A 24857-nucleotide genomic window follows, 5' to 3' on the forward strand; every position below is an offset into this window, starting at 1 on the left:
AAAATGTTCCACCACGTTAGTAAGCCACACTTCTCCCCACTCACCCAGGTTCGGGTGCAGGATAGTAGATTGTGCAAGTTACCCCAGAGAATTCAATGAGCAGCAAAAGGCTTCCAGTTCTACAATCCAGTAGTTGCTGAGTGTAGCTGCGAAAGGCTTTGTTCTCAGATCAGACACCTCATCAACTGAAAATGTACATCCTTCGAGATGCTTTTAAGGTGGGGAATTTCTTCTTCAAATGAACAATTAATTTGAAACTTTGAGCCACTGCTCCCTGGCTGCCGGCTCCAAGACCCAACTTCAGATCAAAGCATGAGGCTACAGGTGATCCAATCCAGCAACCTGCACCTGACCCTTGGGTGAGGCGCTGGGATGGGGAGGTTGACTAATATATAATTATTCTGGGATTGTCGTGCGGCTGTGAGCTCCTATTCTCATATATCGATCGTGGCCTTTACTGTAAATAATAATCTTCCTGGTGGCCCGGATGAGCAGATTCTTTGGGGTGGAGGACAGGTGTGCGTGGGGCGGGGGGGGGGGGGGGGATTTTGGCTGGGGTTTGCCGACTCCATGTCCACAGTATTAAATATGAGGGTGGCAATGAGTCCGGAGGTGGCGATTTTTGGGGTGTCGCAGGACCCGGGAATCCAGGAGGAGAGAGAGGCGGATGTTCTGGCCTTTGCTTCCCTGGTAGCCCGGAGGTGTGTATTACTGGCTTGGAGGGACTCAAAGCCCCCGAAATCGGAGACCTGGCTTTCAGACATGGCTAGCTTTCTCTGTTTGGAGAAAATCAAGTTCGCCATGAGAGGGTCTCAGCTGGTGTTCGCCCGGAGGTGATAACCATTGGTCACATCCCTCGCAGAAAACTAATCATCAGCAGAAAGGGGGAGGGGGGCTAGGCTATTGTAAGTTAGAGGGGTAAGTAATGGCATGACCTGCGGGAGAGGGTGGTGGAATTTGCACTATGCATATATTTCCCTTGTTATTTATATTGTTGATTTTGTTGCTATTAAAATGCCAAAGAAAATAACCCAATAAAATGTTTATTAAACAAAAATAATGATCTTCCTTTGTATGTTTACAGACATGTCAAAGGGCGTGTTTTGGTGGCACTAAATGACGGAACTTTGGCGATATTCCACAGAGCTGAAGGTTAGTACATTTACAAATTATGCAGTTGCTGAACAGGTAGTTGTAAAATTCCTCATCCTGTTCTGCCGAATGCTGTACTTTTCCTCAGAACATAAGTTATCTGTGAGTTACTTAGGAGGAAAGGGTTTGTGTGTTTGATGGAATTCCTAAACTTAGTATTTGTTATTCATTTCAAATGGGGTTAATGACCATACAAACGGTGAACACGGGTGGGTACATTTCCATCTATAGTGCTCCCTACAAGAGCCAGACATGCCAGAGAAGTGAGTTCTTCCATGGAAATCCAGCTGCAAAGAGTTGAATGAAGTTCTACTTGCTTTCAGAGTGAATGGGTAGAAAGTGGCGAGTCTTGTGCCTCCCGATTTATTATGATATTTGCTCCTTTAATTCTGTTGTGATTCATAAAGGACTTTAAAACTGGCCTGTTTCATGTAAACTGAGCTTTTGCAGCAATTAGTGGAGTCTGGAGTCGCCGGACCTGATTGAAACTGGTGCCTGAGGGAGGAGCCAAGCGTGGGATAGGTTCAGATACGAGTACGGCATTTTCTAATGTGACAGTACAAATTTATTAAATTAATTTTGTCCCAATCACGTTTTAAAAGGTATTTAACTATCCTCATCATGGGTGTCTGAAGCCTATGAGGGGAAATGGATATTGGATGCTGGGGGCATTGAGAAATGAAAATGTACGGCGGCGATGCTACTTTAGGCATAACTGTTGCAAGTTATTTTCTAACACAGAAACAGCTTAGCTGCGCTTCACAACCATTACGTTACTGCTGTGTTTTGCTGTTTAACAAATTGATTTTGCAGGTCAAGGGTGAGTCTAATGTAATGGGGGGAGGGAGGTGGCCTTCTGAAGACAAGGATGAGAATGTGAGAGTACAGGAGAGAACAATGGCCGAACTAAACTGGAGGATTCTTTGTTCACTTCGATCATTACAGTGCAGAAGGAGGCCACCCGGCCCATCGATTCCGCACCGGCCCATGGAAAGAGCACCCCACCCAAGACCACACCTCCACCCTATCCCCAGAACCCAGTAACCCCACCCAATCTTTTTTGGACACTAATAAGGGCAATTTATCATGGCCAAACCACCCAACCTGCGCATCTTTGGACTGTGGGAGGAAACCGGAGCACCCGGAGGAAACCCACGCACACACGGGGAGGACGTGCAGACTCCACACAAACAGTCACCCAAGGCCGGAATTGAACCCAGGCCCCTGGAGCTGTGAAACAACAGTGCTAACCACTGCGCTACCATGCCGCTAGAATGCGTCCGAGGAATACTTTGAATTTATGTTCCGATCTGGGAAAGTGGAAACATTGTTGAACTAGTTCTCCCTTCAAAAGGAGTCTCTTTTGACTCCACTTTTGTTAAATTACCAGACTTCCAATTCCAATGCAACGTCCAGTACTGGAATCGAGGAAGTTTCCTCCAATTAAATATTGGGAAGACATTGTTTCTGGTCCCTGCTCCAAACTCAGTTCCCTAGTTTCCAATTCCATCTCTGTCCCTAGCAATGTTCTGAGATTCAGATTGCAACCTTGGTGTGACATTGGACTCTGAGATAAGCTTCCCTCCTCTCATCCATTCCTTCACTACTAACTTCTATTCCCCATTCCGTAACTCTGCTCCTGTCTGAGTTCATCCTCTGCTGAAACCCTAATCCGTGCCTTCGTAACCTGTAGACTGGACTATCCTAATGCACTCCTGCCTGGCCTCCCACAAACTTGAGGGGGTCCCAAGCTCTGCTGCCTGTTTCTTAACTCGCAGCAAGCCCCGTTCCTCTGTCTCCCTTTTCCTTGCCCATCTACACTGGCTCTAGATGATGCAACATCTTGCTTTTAATATTCTTAACTCCCTCTCTAATCTCACCCAACCTTACAATTAATAGCAGAGTGGCACCGTGGAAGTGCGCTGGGCCCATAACCCAGAGGGCGATGGATTTAAACCATTCTCTGGGCGGGACGGCTGTCTCAGTGTCTAGCACTGCTGTCTCACTCACAGTGGTTAGCACTGCTGCCTTGCAGTGCCAGGGACCCAGGTTTGATTCCGGCCTTGGGTGACTGTGTGGAGTTTGCCCGTGTCTGCGTGGGTTTCCTCCGGGTGCTCCGGCTTTCTCCCACAGTCTAAAGATGTGCCAGTTAGATGGATTGGCTGTGATAAATTGCCCCCTGGTTTCCAAAGATGTGGTTTTACGGGGATAGGGTGGGGGAGTGGGCCGAGGTGGGACGCTCTTTCGGAGGGTTGGTGCAGACTCAGTGGGCCGAATGGCCGCCTGCACGGTGGGGATTCTGTGGTTAACTATCAGCAGTATCATCTTGTGAAAAGAACAAGCCAATCTTAAACGCTTGAAAATGTTGTTGGTTGGAAATATACCAGGGCAGAAATGGCACGTTCTGGGCTTGAGTGTAAGTACTGAGATTGAGCAGCACCGTCCCTGGTGTGGAAGGCTGGTTCCTTTCTTTCCTGGAGGCACAGATCCCATTATCTACCCTTCTGATTGATTGGGGAGGATTCAGGAGAAGCTTCCCATTAGCTGAGTGGAGGTTGTGGACTCCTCCGGAAACTACATGTGACCTACTGGCCCACGTAATAAGGAAAAAGGGGCAATAAGGAATAAGGTAAAAAGGGGCAAAGCTTTCAAAGCTCCAGACTTGTGTTTAGGCCTGGGCCCCCATAAGCCCCTGCGTTCTGCCTCTTGTCTGGGCTGTTTTTTGTCAGGTCAGGAATAAGAAGCCTGGGAATTCCCTACCCTGGACCATGACCCATTTCAGAGTTGACCCAGTGTAGGCCACCCATAGAAACTAACCGAGAAGGACGGGATGTGGCAGATCAGAACGCAGATCTTTCTGGATCTCCTGCTTCACCTCCAGGAGACCTATGGCAGGAGTGTGCTGGGAGGGCTGTGAATTTTCAACCACTTGCTACTTATGAGGATTAATCAATTAATCAAAGCTTAATATGTGGGAAGTGGAATGCACTCCTTGTCCAGGTACCTGTGGAATCTCACCACCATTGCTCTCGGGGGGGGGGGGGGGGGGGGTCACCTACATGCGGCTTCTTCGCTAGCGCTCTGTGCGCCCTGTCCACCTCCAAGGGTCGGGTGAACATCCCCTCCCCCAGTAGCTTCTCAAACATACCCGCTATGTATGCCCCTGCGTCCGTTCCTTCAGATCCCTCTAGGAGACCCACGACTCTCAGGTTCTGCCGGCGGGACCTGTTCTCTATGTTCTCCACCTTCTCCTGGAGCCTTTACTACTGGTCTCTCAGCATCCCCACCTCCAACTCCAACACAGCTTGATGTTCCTCCGACTCAGCCAGCTCCTTCTCCACTCTCTGGATCACCCGATCTTGAGCATCCAGTCGCGTAATGGACTCCTTAATGGGGTCCAAGCATTCCTGTTTCTGCTTGGTGAAGCCCTCCTGTATGAACTGCATCAACTGCTCCGTCGACCGCTGGGTCGTCAAGCCAGAACTCCGGTCCTCCGCCATGCTTTGTCCCATTGCAGCCTCAGCCCAAGCCTTCTCTGTTTGCCTATTTCTTCCTTTGCGAGCACTCCTGGTCTGCCTCTGCATGCACTGATGTAGGATTCCTCGTCACAGTTGCATCCAACATCAATTTTCCACTTCAGATCCGGCAAAAAATCAGGGAAAAGAGTCCAAAGTTCCGACCCGAGCAAGAGTCACCTAATGTGCGACCTACTCCTTCATAGCCGCCACCGGAAGTCAATCTGTGGGAAGTGAACAAGTAACCTGTTCCTGATAGAATCTATATGGTGTTCCTGTCAAAATATTTTGCTGAATTGATCTTTTTTTTCCACTGAGAAAACATAAGAAATCGCATTGTGTCCATGGAATCTTATCGGTGTGCATAATAAAAATAATAACATTGAGATGAGTTACTGCAGAAGGAAATGGAGGCAGACTGATACACTTGTCACTAACAGTAATGGAACCAATGTACTTCTGTCTGAGTAGATGGCCAATGGGATCTGAGCAATTACCACCTTATGGACCTGCGACGCCCAAACCACTCCATCCGTTGCATGGCTGTTGTGCACGACAAGGTCTGGTGTGGCTACAAGAACAAGATTCACGTCATTCAGCCTAAAACAATGCAGATTGAGGTACGTGTTGGGGAGAGCTAAAGGCAGGAAACATGGTGTCTCGCGCAGCTACTACATATCTGCCGTTATTTCTCCAGCCAGTGTTTCCTTACATATTTTGACATGTGGGCCAATTTGCAGAATTGGTACAGGACTCGAGTAACATTGAATCAATTCACCTAGGGGTGATTTATCAATTGGTCAGTGGGTGGTTACTTGGGTTTTCGTTAAAGAGGTGGCAGAGTAACCCATCATTACTGATGTAACATGGAGGTAGCAGGCAGCACTGGGGAAAAGCAGGCGAGGAACACGACTCCTTTTTCTCAAGCCTGCGTCTCAAAGTCAGTGAATGGATGGTGGAATGTGTTGAAGAACATTGCGGGGGATGGTGTTGGGCTGGGTGGTTGCGGGGGCAGGGCGCTGGTTCAGAGTGTGACCACACGGTAACCCAGAAACCCACCTGCACGAGCGTTAATGGTCGAAAAACTGGCAGAACAGGGGGACAGATACCATTTTAAAAAAATGAAATGAAATGATAAATGAAAATCGCTTATTGTCACGAGTCGGCTTCAAATGAAGTTACCGTGAAAAGCCCCTAGTCGCCGCATTCCGGCGCCTGTTCGGGGAGGCTGGTACGGGAATTGAACCGTGCTGCTGGCCTGCCTTGGTCTGCTTTCAAAGCCAGCTATTTAGCCCTGTGCTAATTGGGGCCTGTGAATTCAAAAGGTGGGCCGATGCCATGGACCTATTAACACCAGTAGTGGGGAAAGCAATGGAATGGACATTAAACTGGGAACGTCACATATTCATTTTCTAGTTATGCCGTTATACCTTCAGGCCAAAGGCGGGCAACATGAAAGGCCATCAGGAAGCCAGCGCTAGTTTTTTTTTGAAGTTCTCTTGATTTTGGAGAGCTGAAGAAAAATAGGAATGGGCAACAGGAAATGGACGTTATCATAAGTATTTTAATACAGTATTGATGCGTGGTATAGGGAGATTTTTCAGCTGACTCTGTGTAGAACCAAGTATGTGGTGATGAAATCGGAGTGTATAATATTAAGAAAGAGTTTGGCTGAGAATGGAAAACATTTTAGACAGGAAAGAATGGCTGTTTTGAACAGAATTAAATGTTACAACAACAATTGAGATAAGCAGGAAATATGTTTTAGTCCATGTCTTTATCACTGATTTCATTTTATCTTCTTGCTTTCTGAATAAAATTAACTATCCCAATTCCTTAAAATCCTTCTCTGCTTTCATCTCCCCCTCCTGCTGTGGCACCCACAGAAGGAATTGTGTGTGTGTGTTAACTAGGGAAATGTTCTGTCTTTAGTTTTGAATAACTGGGGTTAAAATGGTGGCTTGTCTTTCAATCCAGCAGGGCAGGAACTGGGTTGTATGATTTATAATGTACCCTGTAGGCTTTGTTTCAGAGGCAAATCCAATTGTACCCTATTAGAAGATGTGAATTCGGGGTTGTCAGTTGGTCCCATTCAGGGGTTTGACGTGTCTTACTTATATGGGAGTCATTTATAATCCTGACCTGTAATGCTGGGTGGAACCCCTTGTGACTTGAATCAGTTATCCATGACAAGTATATTTCTTCAATCTCAGTGGATGAAGTAGATCAGGGCGGGGCACGGTGACACAGTGCTTAGCAATGCTGTCCCACAGCGCCAGGGACTCGGGTTCAATTCCGGCCTCGGGTGACAGTGTGGAGTTTGTACGTTATCCCCGTGTCTGCGTGGGTTTCCTTTGGGTGCTCTGATTTCTTCCCACAGTCCATAGATGTGCAGATCAGGTGGATTGGCCATACTAAATTGCCCCTTTGTGGCCAAAGGTTAGGTGGGGGTTATGGGGGTGGGGTGGAGGCGTGGGCTTAAGTAGGGTGCACTCGGGTTGCACGGTGGTGCAGTGGTTAGCACTGCTGCCTCACGGCGCCGAGGACCCGGGTTCGATCCCGGCTCCGAGTCACTGTCTGTGTGGAGTTTGCACATTCTCCCCGTGTCTGCGTGGGTCTCACCCCACAACCCAAATATGTGCAGATTAGGTGGATTGGCCACGCTAAACTCTCCCTTAATTGGGGGGAAAAAAATTGTTGGGTAGTCTAAATTTCTTTTTGAATTAAAGAAAATAGGGTGCTCTTTCCAAGGGCTGGTGCAGATTCGATGGGCTGAATGGCCTCTTGCACTGTAAATTCTATGATTCTATAAAGCTAATGAACATGCCAAGGTGTCCCACTTCAGTGTGTTGCATTGCTGGACTTTACACGGCACTTCCGCATTCTGGCCCCTGGCCCACGCGGAACCGAATCCCCATCTTTCTGTGGTGCTGTAGCCCACACGGCCTTGCAGCCTCCCACCCTTTCCATCCACTTGCAGCATTTTCTGCTTGTTTCCCTCCCGTTGCCGGAGCTCCCTCTGTTCCCTTTTTAAAAACCTGACTGCACTGCAGTCCCTGGAGCGGAATCCACCAGCCGCATTCGTCAGTGCCCTCCTGCTGAGCTCAAATGGAGATTGTTAACAGCAGTCGCGATGAATTTGCACCATCGCTGGCATGTCGAATTATCTTTCATTGCCCGTAGATTGCTGTATCAAACACCCTATTTGAAATCAAAATTATACATGTTGGCCACGCTGTCCTATATATTTAACCCTTGAGAGCTAGGTTTAGTGCATTTTTAACTAAAATGGCATAGTCTGATATCCATATGGTGTGGGAGGTTTGAGATAAGGGGACGGGGGCTGGTTTAGCTCACTGGGCTAAATCGCTGGCTTTGAAAGCAGGCCAGCAGCACGGTTCGATTCCCATACCAGCATCCCCGGACAGGCGCCGGAATGTGGCGACTAGGGGCTTTTCACAGTAACTTCATTTGAAGCCTACTCGTGACAATAAGCGATTTTCATTTTTCATTCATGAAAAGATACAGATTGTGGCAGCGCAGAAGGGAGGCCATTTGGCCCATCATGTCCATTCATTTAGTTATATTCTTCTGCCGCCTCCACTTGGCCCTGCATATTCTTCCCTTTCAGGTAACAGTCTAATTCCTTTCTGAGTGTCTTTATTGAACCTGCCCCCAAAAACACAGTCCAGCCACGCATTCCAGACCCCGTGCGAAAAAGATTTTTCCCTCGCCGCTTTTGCTGCTTCTGTCAATAACCTCAAATCTGAGCCCTCTTATTCTTGATCCTGAGTCTCGAGTTTCTCCCAGTCTCCTCTGTGCTGATGATTCCGAATACCTCGATCAAACCTCCTCTCGGCCTTCTTTTCTCGAAGGAAAACAATCCTAACTTCTCGTGAATTGTTTGTGCGCTCTCTCCAGTACCTTCCCACAGTTCCTGAAACGCCAAACTGGCCGCATACTCCAGCTGAGGCCCACCTCTTTGCTCTTGTACAATAGCAGTTCTCTCTCAAAATAAGCCCAAAGCATGGTCATGCATATTTCTCGTGTGGTATATCTGACAATGGGCAAGTGGTTAAGACAATTCAAGAAGCTGTGATCAAAGTGACAGGAATCTAAATATCCGCCATTAGAATTCACTTGTTGCAACCACATGATAATTTTGGCAACACTTTGGATTGAAGATTGCATTTTCGAATTGAGCTATGGGGAAAGCACACCTGAAATGTCAGCATTTCTTCGTTGCTTTTCACTGCCCAAGGGAAGTCGTTCACGTGCCTTGTTCAGTCTGAATAGTAATCTGAAATTGAAGGTCTTGCAGTGCAGTAGGTCGTGCTCCTGTCAGAGGGGCAGCATGGTAGCACAGTGGTTAGCACAGTTGCTTCACAGCTCCAGGTTCGATTCCCGGCTTGGGTCACTGTCTGCGCAGATTTTGCACGTTCTCCCCGTGTCTGCGTGGGTTTCCTCCGGGTGCTCCGGTTTCCTCCCACAGTCCAAAGATGTGCAGGTTAGGTGGATTGGCCACGCTAAATTTCCCCTTAGTGTCCAAAAGGTTAGGTTACGGGGATAGGGTGGAGGTGTTGACCTTGGGTAGGGTGCTCTTTCCAAGAGTCAGTGCAGACTCGATGGGCCGAATGGCCTCCTTCTGCGCTGTAAATTCTCATGATTCTAGGTTCTGGGTTTGAGTCCCACCCCAGGACTTGATGGCCAAGGAACATGTGTTCACAATGTGGCCAAATAGGTTGATTATCAACCAGCAAATGCTTGCAGCGCGCATCTATGACAGGCGGCGCGTGTGGGAGAGATTCTTGGTCAGGTAAGAATAATAATTAATGATAATTGCTTATTGTCACAAGTAGGCTTCAATGAAGTTACTGTGTTCGGGGAGGCCGGTACGGGAATTGAACCCGCGCTGCTGGTCTTGGTCTGCATTACAAACCAGCTGTTTAGCCCACTGTGCTAAACCAGGTATGCGATGGAAATAAAGTTGGAGCCTCTGCCATACCACCCATAGCGCGAGGACATGTTGTGCATGTGAAGGTTACAGCAATAGAATAGTTAGGTGGTGTGATCATTAACACATCACCACCTCACAGAAATTACAATGGACTGATCTTCTCAGCCAGAACATATTGGTGTTTATCCTCCATAGAGGTCTACAGCACAGAAAAGGCCGTTCGGCCCATCACGTCAGCGCCAGCCAAGAACAACCACCTAACTATTCTAATCCCATTTCCCAGCACTTGGTCTTAAATGCCATTACGCAGCAAGTACACTTCTAAATACTTCTTAAATGTTGTGAGGGTCTCTGCCTCCACCACCCTTTCAGGAGGTGAGTTCCAGACTCCCACCATCCTCTGGGGGGAAAGGTTTATACATCCCCTCTATACCTCCTAACCCTTACCGTTAATCTCTGCCTCCTGGTCATTGATCCCTCCACCAAGGGGAAACGTTTCTTCCTGTCTATCTGCGCCCCTCATAATTTTATCATCTTAATCATGTCCCGTCCCCCCTCAGTCTCCTCTGCTCCAAGAAAAACAACCCAGTCTATCCAATCTATCTTCATATCTAAATCTCTCCAGCCCAGGCAACATCCTGGTAAATCTCCTCTGCACCCTTTCCAGTGCAATCACATCCCTCCTATAATGTGGATTCCAGAACTGCCCACAATACTCCAGCTGTGGCCGAACCCAATGTTTTATACAGTTCCAGCATAATCTCCCTGCTCTTAAACTCTATGCCTCGGCTAATAAAGGCAAGTATACCATATGTTGTCTTAATCACTGTATCCACCTACGCCGCTACATTAAGGGACGAGTACACATAGAACATAGAACATTACAGCGCAGTACAGGCCCTTCGGCCCTCGATGTTGCGCTGACCTGTGAAACCCCTCTAAAGCCCATCTACACTATTCCCTTATCATCCATATGTCTATCCAATGACCATTTGAATGCCCTTAGTGTTGGCGAGTCCAATACTGTTGCAAGCATTCCACGCCCTTACTCTCTGAGTAAAGAACCTAACTCTGACATCTGTCCTGTATCGATCTCCCCTCAATTTAAAGCTATGTCCCCTCGTGCTGGACATCACCATCCGAGGAAAAAGGCTCTCACTGTCCACCCTATCTAATCCTCTGATCATCTTGTATGCCTCAATTAAGTCACCTCTTAACCTTCTTCTCTCTAACGAAAACAGCCTCAAGTCCCTCAGTCTTTCCTCATAAGATCTTCCCTCCATACCAGGCAACATTCTGGTAAATCTCCTCTGCACCCTTTCCAATGCTTCCACATCCTTCCTATAATGCGGTGACCAGAATTGCACGCAATACTCCAAATGCGGTCGCACCAGAGTTTTGTATAGCTGCAACATGACCTCATGGCTCCGAAACTCAATCCCTCTACCAATAAAAGCTAACACACCGTACGCCTTCTTAACAACCCTCTCAACCTGGGTGGCAACTTTCAGGGATCTATGTACATGGACACCAATATCTCTCTGATCATTTTTCTTCCCAGGATCCTGCTGTTTATCATGTATTCCCTTGCCTTGTTTGTCCGGCCCAAATGCATCACCTCACACTTATCCGGATTGAATTCCATTTACCACTGATCTGCCCATCTGACCAGCCCATCTATATCCTCCTGTAATCGAACACTATCCTCGTCACTAGTTACCACCTCACTGACTTTTGTATCATCTGTGAACTTACTGATCAACCCTCCTGCATTCATATCTAAATCATTTATATACACCACAAACAGCAAGTACCCCATCCCTGCGGGACCCCACCTGACACAGGCTTACAGTCAGGAAAACACCCCTCGACCATCACCCTCTGCTTCCTGTCACTCAGCCAATTCGGGATCCAATTTGCCAAATTTCCTTGGATGTCATGGCCCTGACCTTCAATATCAGTCTCCCATGTGGGACCTTATCAAAAGCCTAGCTGAAGTCCGAGTAGACTAAGGCAAATGCATTGCCCTTAACTATACATCTGGTCACCTCTTCGAAGAATTTGATTAAGTTGGTCAGACATGACTTGCCCTTAACAGAATCATGCTGACTGTTCTTGATTCATCCCTGTCTCGCCTAGTGCAGATTCATTCTGTCTCCATGTGACCAGTAGGTCCCAATCCTGTTCTTTTATTCTCCTTTATTTTACCATCTGTCTGGTTCGTTCCTAAACGTTGATCTGGATCAAAACCTTCATCATTGAGGATGTAAAATAGACCATGTTGAATCAGCCAACTGATATATGTACTGATTTGCGATTTCAATGACTTTAATGGAAAGACTGAGGCAGGTTGTATCATGGACAGCTCATCCATTATCACTTGATTTACATCCTCACTGAAGTTTAAGGTTCCAGCTGTGTTCTTGCTTCAGCCACTCTGTCCGGTGTGATGGGATGAGAGTTTCATGGAAACATTTGATTTTAGCTCATCAGTTTCCAACTGTTAGTGATATTGCTGTTATTACCTTGTGAGTGGTTTCCATATATTAACTGGAACAGCACACTTCAGGCAGTTTATTTATTTATTTTTTAAAATTTAGAGTAGCCAATTATTTTTTCCAATTAAGGGGCAATTTAGCGTGGCCAATCCACCTAACCTGCACGTCTTTGGGTTGTGGGGGTGAAACCCACGCAGACACGGGGCGAACGTGCAAACTCCACACGGACAGTGACCCAGGGCCGGGATTCGAACCCGGGTCCTCGGCGCCGTAGGCAGCAATGCTAACCACTGTGCCACCGTGCTGCCCTTTCAGGCAGTTTATTAATGACAGCAGAAATCAGACGCTGTGTTATAGGACAGCTGACTTCCATGCACCTGCACTTTTTGCGAAATACATACACTAGTATATACTTATCTTTTTTAAATTTAAAATTAGAGTACCCAATTATTTTTTTCCAATTAAGGGGCAATTTAGCATGGCCAATCCACCTAGCCTGCACATCTTTGGGTTGTGGGGGTGAAACCCACGCAGACACGGGGAGAGTGTGCAAACTCCACACTGACAGCGACCCAGAGCCGGGATCGAACCTGGGACCTCAGCGCCGTGAGGCAGCAGTGCTAACCACTGCGCCACCGTGCCGCTCCATATATACTTCTAGCTTTCTACTTTTTTTTTAATGTCAAGACACCAGTGCTGGGCAGTGAACTATTCCGTACTCGACAACCACTGTTCACAAGAGTACAATAGTGACTTTTAAGGGATGTCTTGACAAATACATGAATAGGATGGGAATAGAGGATATGGTGTCCCGAAGGGTGGGGGGGGGGGGTTAGTTTAGATGGGCAGCAGAGTCGGTGCAGGCTTGGAGGGCCGAAGGGCCTGTTCATGTGCTGTAAGCTTCATTGTTTTTTGTTCACTAAAGTCATGGTAGAATAAGTAAAGGCAGAGTAAATCTCACCATGTACTTCCCTCACCTGAAGCCACAACTGCAGAAAAGCACCAATAATGCCAAGATAAAAGTTTCAGCTTTCCACACTGAGAACTGGATTAGCACTGGCAGTGCTCAATTCATATTATAGAGATCTGGACCGCTGGCATATGGAAAATTTTCACCCTGTGACTTGGCTCCCAGGGGTGAAGGAAAATGTGCCTTATCACATGTGCCTTATCAGTCCCATGGTTTAGTTTACTCTCACTGGATGTCCAATTCTCCGTTGTGATGCTTACGCTGTGTAATGAGAAATTGAGGGCTGTTAGGTTTGTTTTGTCGTAACATTCTTGTATTGCTGTGCCTGCGGAATGATCGTCTGATGTCAAAGTCCTTTAGTATTTTCTAATTTGTTATTTCTACAACAGAAGTCTTTTGATGCTCACCCAAGAAGGGAAAGCCAAGTCCGCCAGTTGGCTTGGATTGGCGATGGCGTTTGGATATCAATTCGCCTGGATTCCACATTGCGCCTGTACCATGCTCACACACATCAGCATTTACAGGATGTAGACATTGAGCCTTATGTCAGTAAGATGTTAGGTATGTAGACATTGAGCCTTGTGTCAGTAAGATGTTAGGTATGCTTATTCACTTGCTCCTTGATCCATTTGTTAGCTTTACTGTCTTAGACATTGAATTGTTTTTTTATACAAGAGCTGTAATAATATTGTCATATAAACAGTGTCGTTCCTTTCAACATTACCCTTCCTTAAGTTTTATGATTTTTTTCTGGCCGTTTGGAGTATGATATTACATAGAACATAGAAAATACAGCACAGAACAGGCCCTTCGGCCCACGATGTTGTGCCGATCTTTTGTCCTAGATTAAGAACAAATTAATCTACACCCCATTATTCTACCGTAATCCATGTACCTATCCAATAGCCGCTTGAAGGTCCGTAATGTTTCCGACTCAACTACTTCCACAGGCAGTGCATTCCATGCCCCCACTACTCTCTGGGTAAAGAACCTACCTCTGACATCCCCCTATGTCTTCCGCCATTTACCTTAAATTTATGGCCCCATGTAATGATTTGTTCCACCTGGGGAAAAAGTCTCTTGACTGTCTACTCTATCTATTCCCCTGATCATCTTATAAAGCTCTATCAAGTTGCCCCTCATCCTTCTCCGTTCTAATGAGAAAAGGCCTAGCACCCTCAACCTTTCCTCGTAAGACCTACTCTCCATTCCAGGCAACATCCTGGTAAATCTCCGTTGCATCTTTTCCAAAGCTTCCACATCCTGCCTAAATTGCTCTTGTCCGACACCATTGCCCACTGCTAATGCACCTCTCGGAAGGAAACACACTTTTCCGAGTATGTTTCCCATCTATGTTTCACTCCCAGCAGTGAGCTGAATTGTTCATTCCCATGGGATCTGACCAAGAGCTGCTGAAAATTTTCCCCAGGCCGGAACCCGAGTTAAGATGCTGGTTGAGATTGAAATTGAGATTGTCTTAAACAGGAGTGTGGCAGTGAACTGCCGAAGCAATGGGGAATGCTCCGAGGGAGTTGGCTACCCCATTGCCGATACCATTTGTGTTGTGTGAATTGCTGAGGCCGTGGCATTATGAGAACTAGCAAGCCCTTTAAATGGAAGTGAATTGCTTAAACATTTTGGTTTTCTTCTGTACGCACATTGTTGCATAAGGAAATAAGTTGTGTTTGATTTTGTGTAACACTTAAATGTATGAATGAATGAAAGTATAACGGGCCTGAATTTCTGTAATTTCAGTGAAGGAGCAGTATAGTTCCTGGAGAAATGGCGTAAACGGCCAATTTTAAACCCCCCCCCCCCCCCCCCACCACCACCACCACCATTTCTCCAGGCGTTCAGCTGGCATCCTGTCAGAGAACCTCTCCGGGATATCCAGAATCATCTGATTCAAATATTATTTTGATAAATTATATTGAAATTACTGTCACGCGTCAGTCTGTTGTAGGGGAGCCAAGCTAAGTATTAAGATCCTCCTTCTCGTCATGTGCTCCCATAGGCTGGTACCCCTCGTGATCTGTTGCTAACTAACTCGGAAACCTCTTCTTTGTTTGACAGGGACAGGCAAATTGGGCTTCTCCTTTGTGCGAATCACAGCTTTGCTTATTGGTGGAAACCGCCTCTGGGTGGGAACGGGGAATGGAGTCGTTATCTCTATTCCCCTGACGGAAAGTAAGTGAGCAAAGTCTGACTGGGTTGGTAATGGGGTCTTTCAGCCTGTCACAGATTCATTTGGTCTGTGGGGAAAAAAACTGTAACTGTTGCACCGGGTTACAAAAAAAATGTTGCACTAATGAATCATGATCTATGATCAAGAAAGATTTTGACAGAAGATTGAAACAAATGGAAGACGACAATTCTGTCCCTCTGTTATTTACGAATGGAATAGCCTAAAAACACATTGTGTTCACTTGAATGTTTAAACATTAGACTGCATTTAATTGTAACTTCATATTTTTGGAAATTTATGTGTGTTTAATGATACTTTTCATCATTTGTGAGCAGGTGGTCCTTTGATAGTTCCTTTAATAGTTGCAGGTCTAAAAGCAGGTCAAAGTCACACCACAGCACGTAGAGTGGCAGCTTATGCAGAAGAAACCATTTACATAGTTTGTGGAAATGGCGATAATCATTGTTTGGGGGGGGGGGGGGGGGTGTTATATGTGAAAACGTGCTGGGGTGAGGCAAAATTTACCCATTCAACATCCAAATATCCGGCGCTGATTCAAAAGGTTGAGTGTTTAAACGCAGGAGACCTATTGAGCGGGAAGTTGATGCTGCCCTCTTACCCAAATTAATTATTATGTACAAAAAGATTACATTTGTCTCAGAATTAGTGCTCGAAGATAAAGCAAAAAAATGCTACAAAAACTGAATGTTGCTTCTAATAACTATTAACATCGACAGTTGTAGCAGAGTGCGAGGTTCATCCTCCAGAATGATGGTCTGTCCAAAGAATGGTGGCAGATCTAAATCATTCTGCAGTTAGTATTTGCAATCGATGGGGTAGCTCTTTCTTGGCATAGGTTGCTGCTGATTTATATATCAAGGTTCGTGCTGTCATTTCCTCAGCAAATTCTAGCCCATCAATTCAACATCTCGCACAATTCACAGTGAATGACGCACAGCCGGGGACTGTGCAAATCCTCCCAGTTTGAATAAAACACTAAACTAGTTCAGTTATATATAAATAATACTTCAGTACATTGATTCTTGGCGATATCTATTCATGAGCACAATTCTCCACAACTCATTTAACTACTGGTGTTTAAATGATACAATTTAGGTAAGCTAATATTTCCGAGCAGGAGCTGATTAATAGACTGTTTGTCTGAATGCGCACGTTTGTGTGTGTTTATGCTCACATGCTTTGTGTGTGTGTGTGCATATGTGTATTTCACATTATTAATGATGATCTGGATTCCTTCCATAAATGTCCAGCAGTTTTAACAAAGCTTTGTGAGGGGTTCTTGCCTGGACTATGAACTGCTCGCACTAACCGCTGCTGATTGATTGCGACTGATGAATAGTCCACTTTTGGCATGCTTGATGTGCAGTTCTTCAAATCCCACTCTCTAGTTGCAAAGGAAGAGTATATTTCTGAGTGACAGGTCTACAATGGATTTACTCACAGTACCGCTCCACCTGCATAAACTGGCATGAAGGTATAATTCATTTGTCAAGAATCCTTCTGTTTGTATCTTTTTACCAGCACCATGGGCAGGCTTGTCAAGTGTTCTGCCCTTGGATCAATTAGAAGTTAACGTCAGAGCTGAAAAACTGTCTTCGATCAGTAATATTCCATTGAAAGCACTGATGTAACTAAAAATGTCGGGTTAAATATTCAGGTCAATCCTACAAATAAGTTAGCATTCTTCTGAAATATAAGTTAAAGAATGATTAAAAACACTTTGGGAACCTGTATCGTCAACTGAAAATACTCCAGTGGAGACACTGAAATATACTTCACCTAAATGGAGTAGCAGGGCTGTTATCCAAGACAACAGGTGAAAGATGAGTGCCTTGGAGGAGAGGGCAACAGTAATGAAGGGAAATAGCTCGGGAAATGTCATTGGCATCAGGGATCCGGATATCAGATACAACAGTACAGGCAAATAACCGTCATCTTCTGATACATGAGTCTTTAGTTTAAGAGGCTGTAATTTTCAGACAGTACAGGGAGTACATGGTGCTTTTTGTGTGATATGGGATAGAATATAAGCCTGCGCCTAATCAAAAGGATTCAGCTGATAAACCATTAGAGTGAGAGTGAGCAATTCACAAGTCATTTTACCCCAAGCTTCTTCATATTCGCTGGTGTCAGTTATTTTATCTAACAAACATTCTCAATGGGACCTTACTACTGACTAGTTCCCTGTTCTAGAACCATAGAAACGTTACGGCACAGGAAGAGGCCATTCAGCCCATTGTGTCTGTGTCGGCCCGAAAGAGAGAAGAGAAAAAAAAAACTAGCTACTCATTTTACTGTCACTTTCCAGCACCGGACCATAGCCTTGCAGTGTGAAAGCATTTACGGTACAGATCCAGGTACCTTTTAAATAAGTTTCTGACCCAACCACAAATTCAGGTACTGAATTCCAGATGTTCACCACCCTCTGGATGAAAAGGTATTTCCATATGTCCCCTTTTTCATAATAATAATAATAATGATCTTTAGTGTCACAAGTAGGCTTACATTAACACTGCAATGAAGTTATTGTGAAAAGCCCCCAGTCGCCACATTCCGGCGCCTGTTCGGGTACACAGAGGGAGAATTCAGAATGTCCAATTCACCCAACAGCACGTCTAATCCTTCTACCAATTACATTAAACTTACGCCCTCTGATCATTGACCCATCAACCCAGGGAAACAAGTCTTTCCCGTCTACCCTGTCTGGGCCCCTCATAATTTTGTACACCTCAATTTGGTCACCCCTTCGCCTCCTCTGTTCTAAGGAAGGCAAACTTGGCCTGTCCAATCTTTCCTACAATTTTCAAGAACTAGCAGCACTCTTCTGCTCTGTATTCTCTCCAAAGCAATTACGTCCTTCCTGTAATGTGGGATCATGCTGATTTCTCATCATTCTTTGGACAGTCTGCGCACCAGGGAGCATAATTAGCACAGTTTTGTTGGAAACTATTTGAAGTAGTCTTTGTTTAGAACAGACCTAAACACAACATATAAGGTTTTACACACTCAAAGGTGAAAATCTTGAGGCATTGGTAATACAGTTGTTTAAATTAATATTGGTGGATGAGAAGCATATGGTTAAGCTGAAAGGTTATAGCATTATCATGTGCACAACCTTAAATATAGCGTCCTCACTTGGAATTATAGATAGAAAGTGTTGACTTGAATTAATGTTTGTCAATAGTGGGAATGGTATATATGTAATTGTATGGTTGGATTGGATTTTGAGGATGGTGTACTGGAATATTATATTGGGATCAATACTTGGGAGTAAAGGGAATGGAATATTACAATGGAATTGTGTGCTTGTACCAAGTTTGTACTGTTCACAGACCTGACTACGCTCCTATAATATGTTTCTTTTTATCCTCTTTTCTGCTGGTTTTCATCCCCCTTCCTGTCTTCCTCTCCCGAAGGCGTTAACTCCTTCCTGGTGTACGATTCCATGGGCACTCTGTGATATATGACCAAACTCGCGGGTTAGAGTGTCGGAGGCACATGTCAGCAGGCTAGTGCTGTGCAGGGTTGGGAGGGAAAGGACAGACCAGCCCCATCCTGTCCTCACCAGACAGCCAACGCGAGCAGACACCCAGCAGGGGTTTCTGGGGCAGTGATCAGGACGGGAAAGCCTGGTTACTTTCCCCACATTATCCCAAAGGTTCTGAAGCTGGCTGCAGCATCTTGACTGCTCTCTGAGCTCTGACCAGCTACTACTGAGCCCATCAGAGATATCTATGGTACCTTGTGGTACGTGGCCACAAGATTGAAATTCACTGGTTATGTTGGCCAACTGGTGTGTTTCTCCCCCAGCAACTGCCCAGTGAGTTAATTGTAACCAAAAATGCATCTTGCCATTTAAGAGGCATCTATTTATTTTAAAAGTGTGTGTGTGTGTGTGATGCACCGTGAAGTTCGCAGTCAAAGGGATTGGTGTGCCTGTCTTTTTCAGTTCATTCCTCTCCCGGGGGAGCTCCCGTTAACTATCCTGTATTATCTGCTCCTCTTCCCCTCCGTTCTTCCCTTTCCTTTCTGAATCTTTTTTCTTCTGCCTTCCCTCCTCCAGCTGTAGTTTTGCACCGAGGTCAACTGCTGGGGTTCAGGGGTAAGTTCAAGAGCTGTCTGTTTTTGTTTTGGCTGTGTCATTTTCCTTTTTGAAACATTTCTTTTCTCCACCACGCCCCTCCACACGTCCTGTTTTGCATTTCATTTGTCAAGGTGTGGGTTGTGCACTCATGTATTTGTGATGCGTCCTTCATCCACACCACACCGGCATCCTTTCATTTTGTGTGATCCTTCGGGAAATCAGGAAGCAGTTTGGGTTTCCCTGGTTTTGCAGTTCACTCTCAATATGTTTGACGTCATAAATTACAAAATTATTATGGTTATTGATATGGATATAATGAAAATGGAGACGGCAGTCAGATTAACCAGGCTCAGCTTTATTACACAAAGAGGTGTAGGGAGCTACTTTTCTTAGTAAGATGTTGAAATCCAGATAGGATTTTATTGTGCGGTCCAGAGAATTACAATTGTTTTAAAAAAAAAAAAAAAAATTTTTTAGAGTACCCAATCATTTTTTTTCCAATTAAAGGGCAATTTAGCGTGGCCAATCCACCTACCCTGCACAGCTTTGGGTTGTGGAGAATGTGCAAACTCCACACAGACAGTGACCCAGGCCCGGGATCGAATCCGGATCCTCGGCGCTGTAGGCAGCAGTGCTAACCACACCGTGCTGCCCGAGAGGATTCCAATTGTACACGACAGGAACATGAGTAAAGTCTGCGTTTCCCAGCCAGATAGCGGTGGGTCTGACTGAGCCTGTCAGGGAATATCGATCTCCCAGTCAGATGGATTATTGTGGGTTTCAGCGTGGCTAACATTTGAATTCACCGGCCTTTTGCTTGTGTGTGCTTCCCAAGACTGAAAGGTGGAGCCCCCTTCTTTGGCAGACGCTCCATTTCTAGGGGAGCACAGACGTGACAGTCGGGTAACCCAGTGCACACAGCACTGACAGCAGCCAAGGCACCATGTCTGCTTTGAGCCATTCGAGGAACTGAGTGGAGCAGCTGATATCCAAAACTAAAGCCATCCCATCTTCTCGGCTGTGTGGAATCATCTGACGATGATGTATCCACCTACATGGCTGAATAAAGTAACCTGCAGTCCATCTCAGCCTCTGTTTTAATTCAGTAGCCTTTGCCCAGGTTCCCCCTCTTTTTGTTTCCCTGTCTGTGTGAAATTGTTAGTTCCAACAGCCTTAATTTCCCCACCAAATCAATAGCCAAACTATTGGAGATGTTTTTATTCTGTTGCTAATGGGGGTTATTTTTTAAAGCTTATAACAAGGGGAACCTCTTTTAATATTTGCATTGTCAAGTATTTCACACTAAAAGCTAACAATTGCAAGTCAGTTGCATTTATGTCGCATCTATAACATCGTAACACGCCCGAGACACTTTGCAGGAGTGTTATCCAACAAAACTTGGCCTCAAACCATCAAAGGAGATATCGGAACAGCTGAGTAGAAGCTTGGCCAGAAAGTTATGTTTTAAGGAATATCTCAAAGGTGAAGAGTGTTGGAGAGGTTTGGGACAGGACTTCCATTGTTAAAAGGCCTAGACGTGTAAAAGCACAGTTGCCAATGGCTGAACAAGAGGCCGCAATTGGAGGGACGTAGGGAGGTCATGGAATAATCTGAAGACAAGGATGAGAATTTCAACATTAAGGCATTGCTGGAATGGGATCACTGAAGGTCAGCGAGCAAGGTGGCTGGGATGGATGAATGGGTCTTGGAGGAGTTAGGATAAAGGCAGCCGAACTTTGGATGAGCTCAAGTTTAAGTAGCTGGGCAGATGGGAAGCTGGCTGGGAGAGCATTGGAATAATCTAGAGGAAGCAACGGTATAGGGATGAGGGTTTCAGCAGCAGATGAGCGAAAGCAGGGGTGAGGTCGGACAATGTTACGGAGGTAGGTGTAAGTAGACAGTCTTGGTGAAGAAGTGGAAATGGGTTAAGAAGCTCACCTCATTCAGCCTTAAGACAGTTTCCAGGGAGAGGGATGGAGTCGGTGGCCAGGGGGATGGAGTCGGTGGCCAGGGGAATGGAGAGGGATGGAGTCGGTGGCCAGGGGGATGGAGTCGGTGGCCAGGGGAGTGGAGAGGGATGGAGTAGGTGGCCAGGGGAATGGAGAGGGATGGAGTCGGTGGCCAGGGAGCCAGGGAGAGGGATGGAGTCGGTGGCCAGGGGAATGGAGAGGGATGGAGTCGGTGGCCAGGGGAATGGAGAGGGATGGAGTCGGTGGCCAGGGGAATGGAGAGGGATGGAGTCGGTGGCCAGGGGAATGGAGAGGGATGGAGTCGGTGGCCAGGGGGATGGAGTCGGTGGGCAGGGGAATGGAGAGGGATGGAGTCGGTGGCCAGGGGGATGGAGAGGGATGGAGTCGGTGGCCAGGGGAATGGAGAGGGATGGATTCGGTGGCCAGGGGAGTGGAGTCGGTGGCCAGGGAGTGGAGAGGGATGGAGTCGGTGGCCAGAGGAATGGAGAGGGATGGAGTCGGTGGGCAGGGGAATGGAGAGGGATGGAGTCGGTGGCCAGGGGGATGGAGAGGGATGGAGTCGGTGGCCAGGGGAATGGAGAGGGATGGAGTCGGTGGCCAGGGGAATGGAGAGGGATGGAGTCGGTGGCCAGGGGAATGGAGAGGAATGGAGTCGGTGGCCAGGGGGATGGAGAGGGATGGAGTCGGTGGCCAGGGGAGTGAAGAGGGATGGAGTCGGTGGCCAAGGGAATGGAGAGGGATGGAGTCGGTGGCCAGGGGAATGGAGAGGGATGGAGTCGGTGGCCAGGGGGATGGAGAGGGATGGAGTCGGTGGCCAGGGGAGTGAAGAGGGATGGAGTCGGTGGCCAGGGGAATGGAGAGGGATGGAGTCGGTGGCCAGGGGAATGGAGAGGAATGGAGTCGGTGGCCAGGGGAATGGAGAGGGATGGAGTAGGTGGCCAGGGGAATGGAGAGGGATGGAGTCGGTGGCCAGGGGGATGGAGAGGGATGGAGTCGGTGGCCAGGGGAATGGAGAGGGATGGAGTCGGTGGCCAGGGGAATGGAGAGGAATGGAGTCGGTGGCCAGGGGAATGGAGAGGGATGGAGTCGGTGGCCAGGGGAATGGAGAGGAATGGAGTCGGTGGCCAGGGGAATGGAGAGGGATGGAGTCGGTGGCCAGGGGAATGGAGAGGGATGGAGTAGGTGGCCAGGGGAATGGAGAGGGATGGAGTCGGTGGCCAGGGGGATGGAGAGGGATGGAGTCGGTGGCCAGGGGAATGGAGAGGGATGGAGTCGGTGGCCAGGGGAATGGAGAGGGATGGAGTCGGTGGCCAGGGGGATGGAGAGGGATGGAGTCGGTGGCCAGGGGAATGGAGAGGGATGGATTCGGTGGCCAGGGGAGTGGAGTCGGTGGCCAGGGAGTGGAGAGGGATGGAGTCGGTGGCCAGAGGAATGGAGAGGGATGGAGTCGGTGGCCAGGGGGATGGAGTCGGTGGCCAGGGGAATGGAGAGGGATGGAGTCGGTGGCCAGGGAGCCAGGGAGAGGGATGGAGTCGGAGGCCAGGGGAATGGAGAGGGATGGAGTCGGTGGCCAGGGGAATGGAGAGGGATGGAGTCGGTGGCCAGGGGAATGGAGAGGGATGGAGTCGGTGGCCAGGGGAATGGAGAGGGATGGAGTCGGTGGCCAGGGGAATGGAGAGGGATGGAGTCGGTGGCCAGGGAGCCAGGGAGAGGGATGGAGTCGGTGGCCAGAGGAGTGGAGAGGGATGGAGTCGGTGGCCAGGGGAATGTAGAGGGATGGAGTCGGTGGCCAGGGGAATGGAGTCGGTGGCCAAGGGAATGGAGAGGGATGGAGTAGGTGGCCAGGGGAATGGAGTCGGAGGCCAGGGGGATGCAGTCGGTGGCCAGGGGGATGGAGAGGGATGGAGTCGGAGGCCAGGGGGATGGAGTCGGTGGCCAGGGGGATGGAGTCGGAGGCCAGGGGGATGGAGAGGGATGGAGTCGGTGGCCAAGGGAATGGAGAGGGATGGAGTCGGTGGCCAGGGGAATGGAGAGGGATGGAGTCGGTGGCCAGGGGAATGGAGAGGGATGGAGTCGGTGGCCAGGGGAATGGAGAGGGATGGAGTCGGTGGCCAGGGGAGTGGAGAGGGATGGAGTCGGTGGCCAGAGGAATGGAGAGGGATGGAGTTGGTGGCCAGGGGGATGGAGAGGGATGGAGTCGGTGGCCAGGGGGATGGAGTCGGTGGGCAGGGGAATGGAGAGGGATGGAGTCGGTGGCCAGGGGAATGGAGAGGGATGGAGTCGGTGGCCAGGGGGATGGAGAGGGATGGAGTCGGTGGCCAGGGGAATGGAGAGGGATGGAGTCGGTGGCCAGGGGGATGGAGAGGGATGGAGTCGGTGGCCAGGGGGATGGAGAGGGATGGAGTCGGTGGCCAGGGGAATGGAGAGGGATGGAGTCGGTGGCCAGGGGAATGGAGAGGGATGGAGTCGGTGGCCAGGGGAATGGAGAGGGATGGAGTCGGTGGCCAGGGGAATGGAGTCGGTGGCCAGGGGAATGGAGAGGGATGGAGTCGGTGGCCAGGGGAATGGAGTCGGTGGCCAGGGGGATGGAGAGGGATGGAGTCGGTGGCCAGGGGAATGGAGAGGGATGGAGTCGGTGGCCAGGGGAATGGAGAGGGATGGAGTCGGTGGCCAGGGGAATGGAGTCGGTGGCCAGGGGGATGGAGAGGGATGGAGTCGGTGGCCAGGGGAATGGAGAGGGATGGAGTCGGTGGCCAGGGGAATGGAGAGGGATGGAGTCGGTGGCCAGGGGGATGGAGTCGGAGGCCAGGGGGATGGAGTCGGTGGCCAGGGGGATGGAGAGGGATGGAGTCGGTGGCCAGGGGAATGGAGAGGGATGGAGTCGGTGGCCAAGGGAATGGAGAGGAATGGAGTCGGTGGCCAGGGGAATGGAGAGGGATGGAGTCGGTGGCCAGGGGAATGGAGAGGGATGGAGTAGGTGGCCAGGGGAATGGAGAGGGATGGAGTCGGTGGCCAGGGGAATGGAGTTTCTGGTGCAAATCAACGGCAGTGGTTTCAGTCTTTCCATTAATTAGTTGAAGGGAATTTAAGCTCACCCAATAATGGGCATCGGACAATCAACATGACCAATCAGAGAGAGTGGAAGGGTTGAGAGAAATGGAGGTGAGGTTGAGCCATGTACTGTCGGCATACACGTGGAACCCAGCGCGTTTTCAGATAATGGCACTGAGGTGTAACATGTAGATGGGAAATAAAGGGCAGCACGGTAGCATTGTGGATAGCACAATTGCTTCACAGCTCCAGGGTCCCAGGTTCGATTCCGGCTTGGGTCACTGTCTGTGCGGAATCTGCACATCCTCCCCGTGTGTGCGTGGGTTTCCTCCGGGTGCTCCGGTTTCCTCCCACAGTCCAAAGATGTGCAGGTTAGGTGGATTGGCCATGATAAATTGCCCTTGGTGTCCAAAATTGCCCTCAGTGTTGGGTGGGGTTACTGGGTTATGGGGAT

General features: G+C 48.2%; 1 protein-coding gene across 1 annotated transcript in view; it reads left to right on the top strand.

Moving 5' to 3' along the window:
- Nucleotides 1–24857, top strand: part of mapk8ip3 (mitogen-activated protein kinase 8 interacting protein 3) — a 212436-nt gene that overhangs the window by 177090 nt on the left and 10489 nt on the right. The window contains exons 25-29 of the mRNA XM_038820875.1: nt 1085–1152; nt 5139–5287; nt 13482–13653; nt 15166–15279; nt 19362–19400. Of these exons, the coding sequence (XP_038676803.1) occupies nt 1085–1152; nt 5139–5287; nt 13482–13653; nt 15166–15279; nt 19362–19400 (542 nt within the window). The remainder of the gene's footprint in view (nt 1–1084; nt 1153–5138; nt 5288–13481; nt 13654–15165; nt 15280–19361; nt 19401–24857) is intronic.

Source organism: Scyliorhinus canicula, chromosome 15 (assembly GCF_902713615.1).
Source record: "Scyliorhinus canicula chromosome 15, sScyCan1.1, whole genome shotgun sequence".
NCBI lineage: Eukaryota > Metazoa > Chordata > Chondrichthyes > Carcharhiniformes > Scyliorhinidae > Scyliorhinus > Scyliorhinus canicula.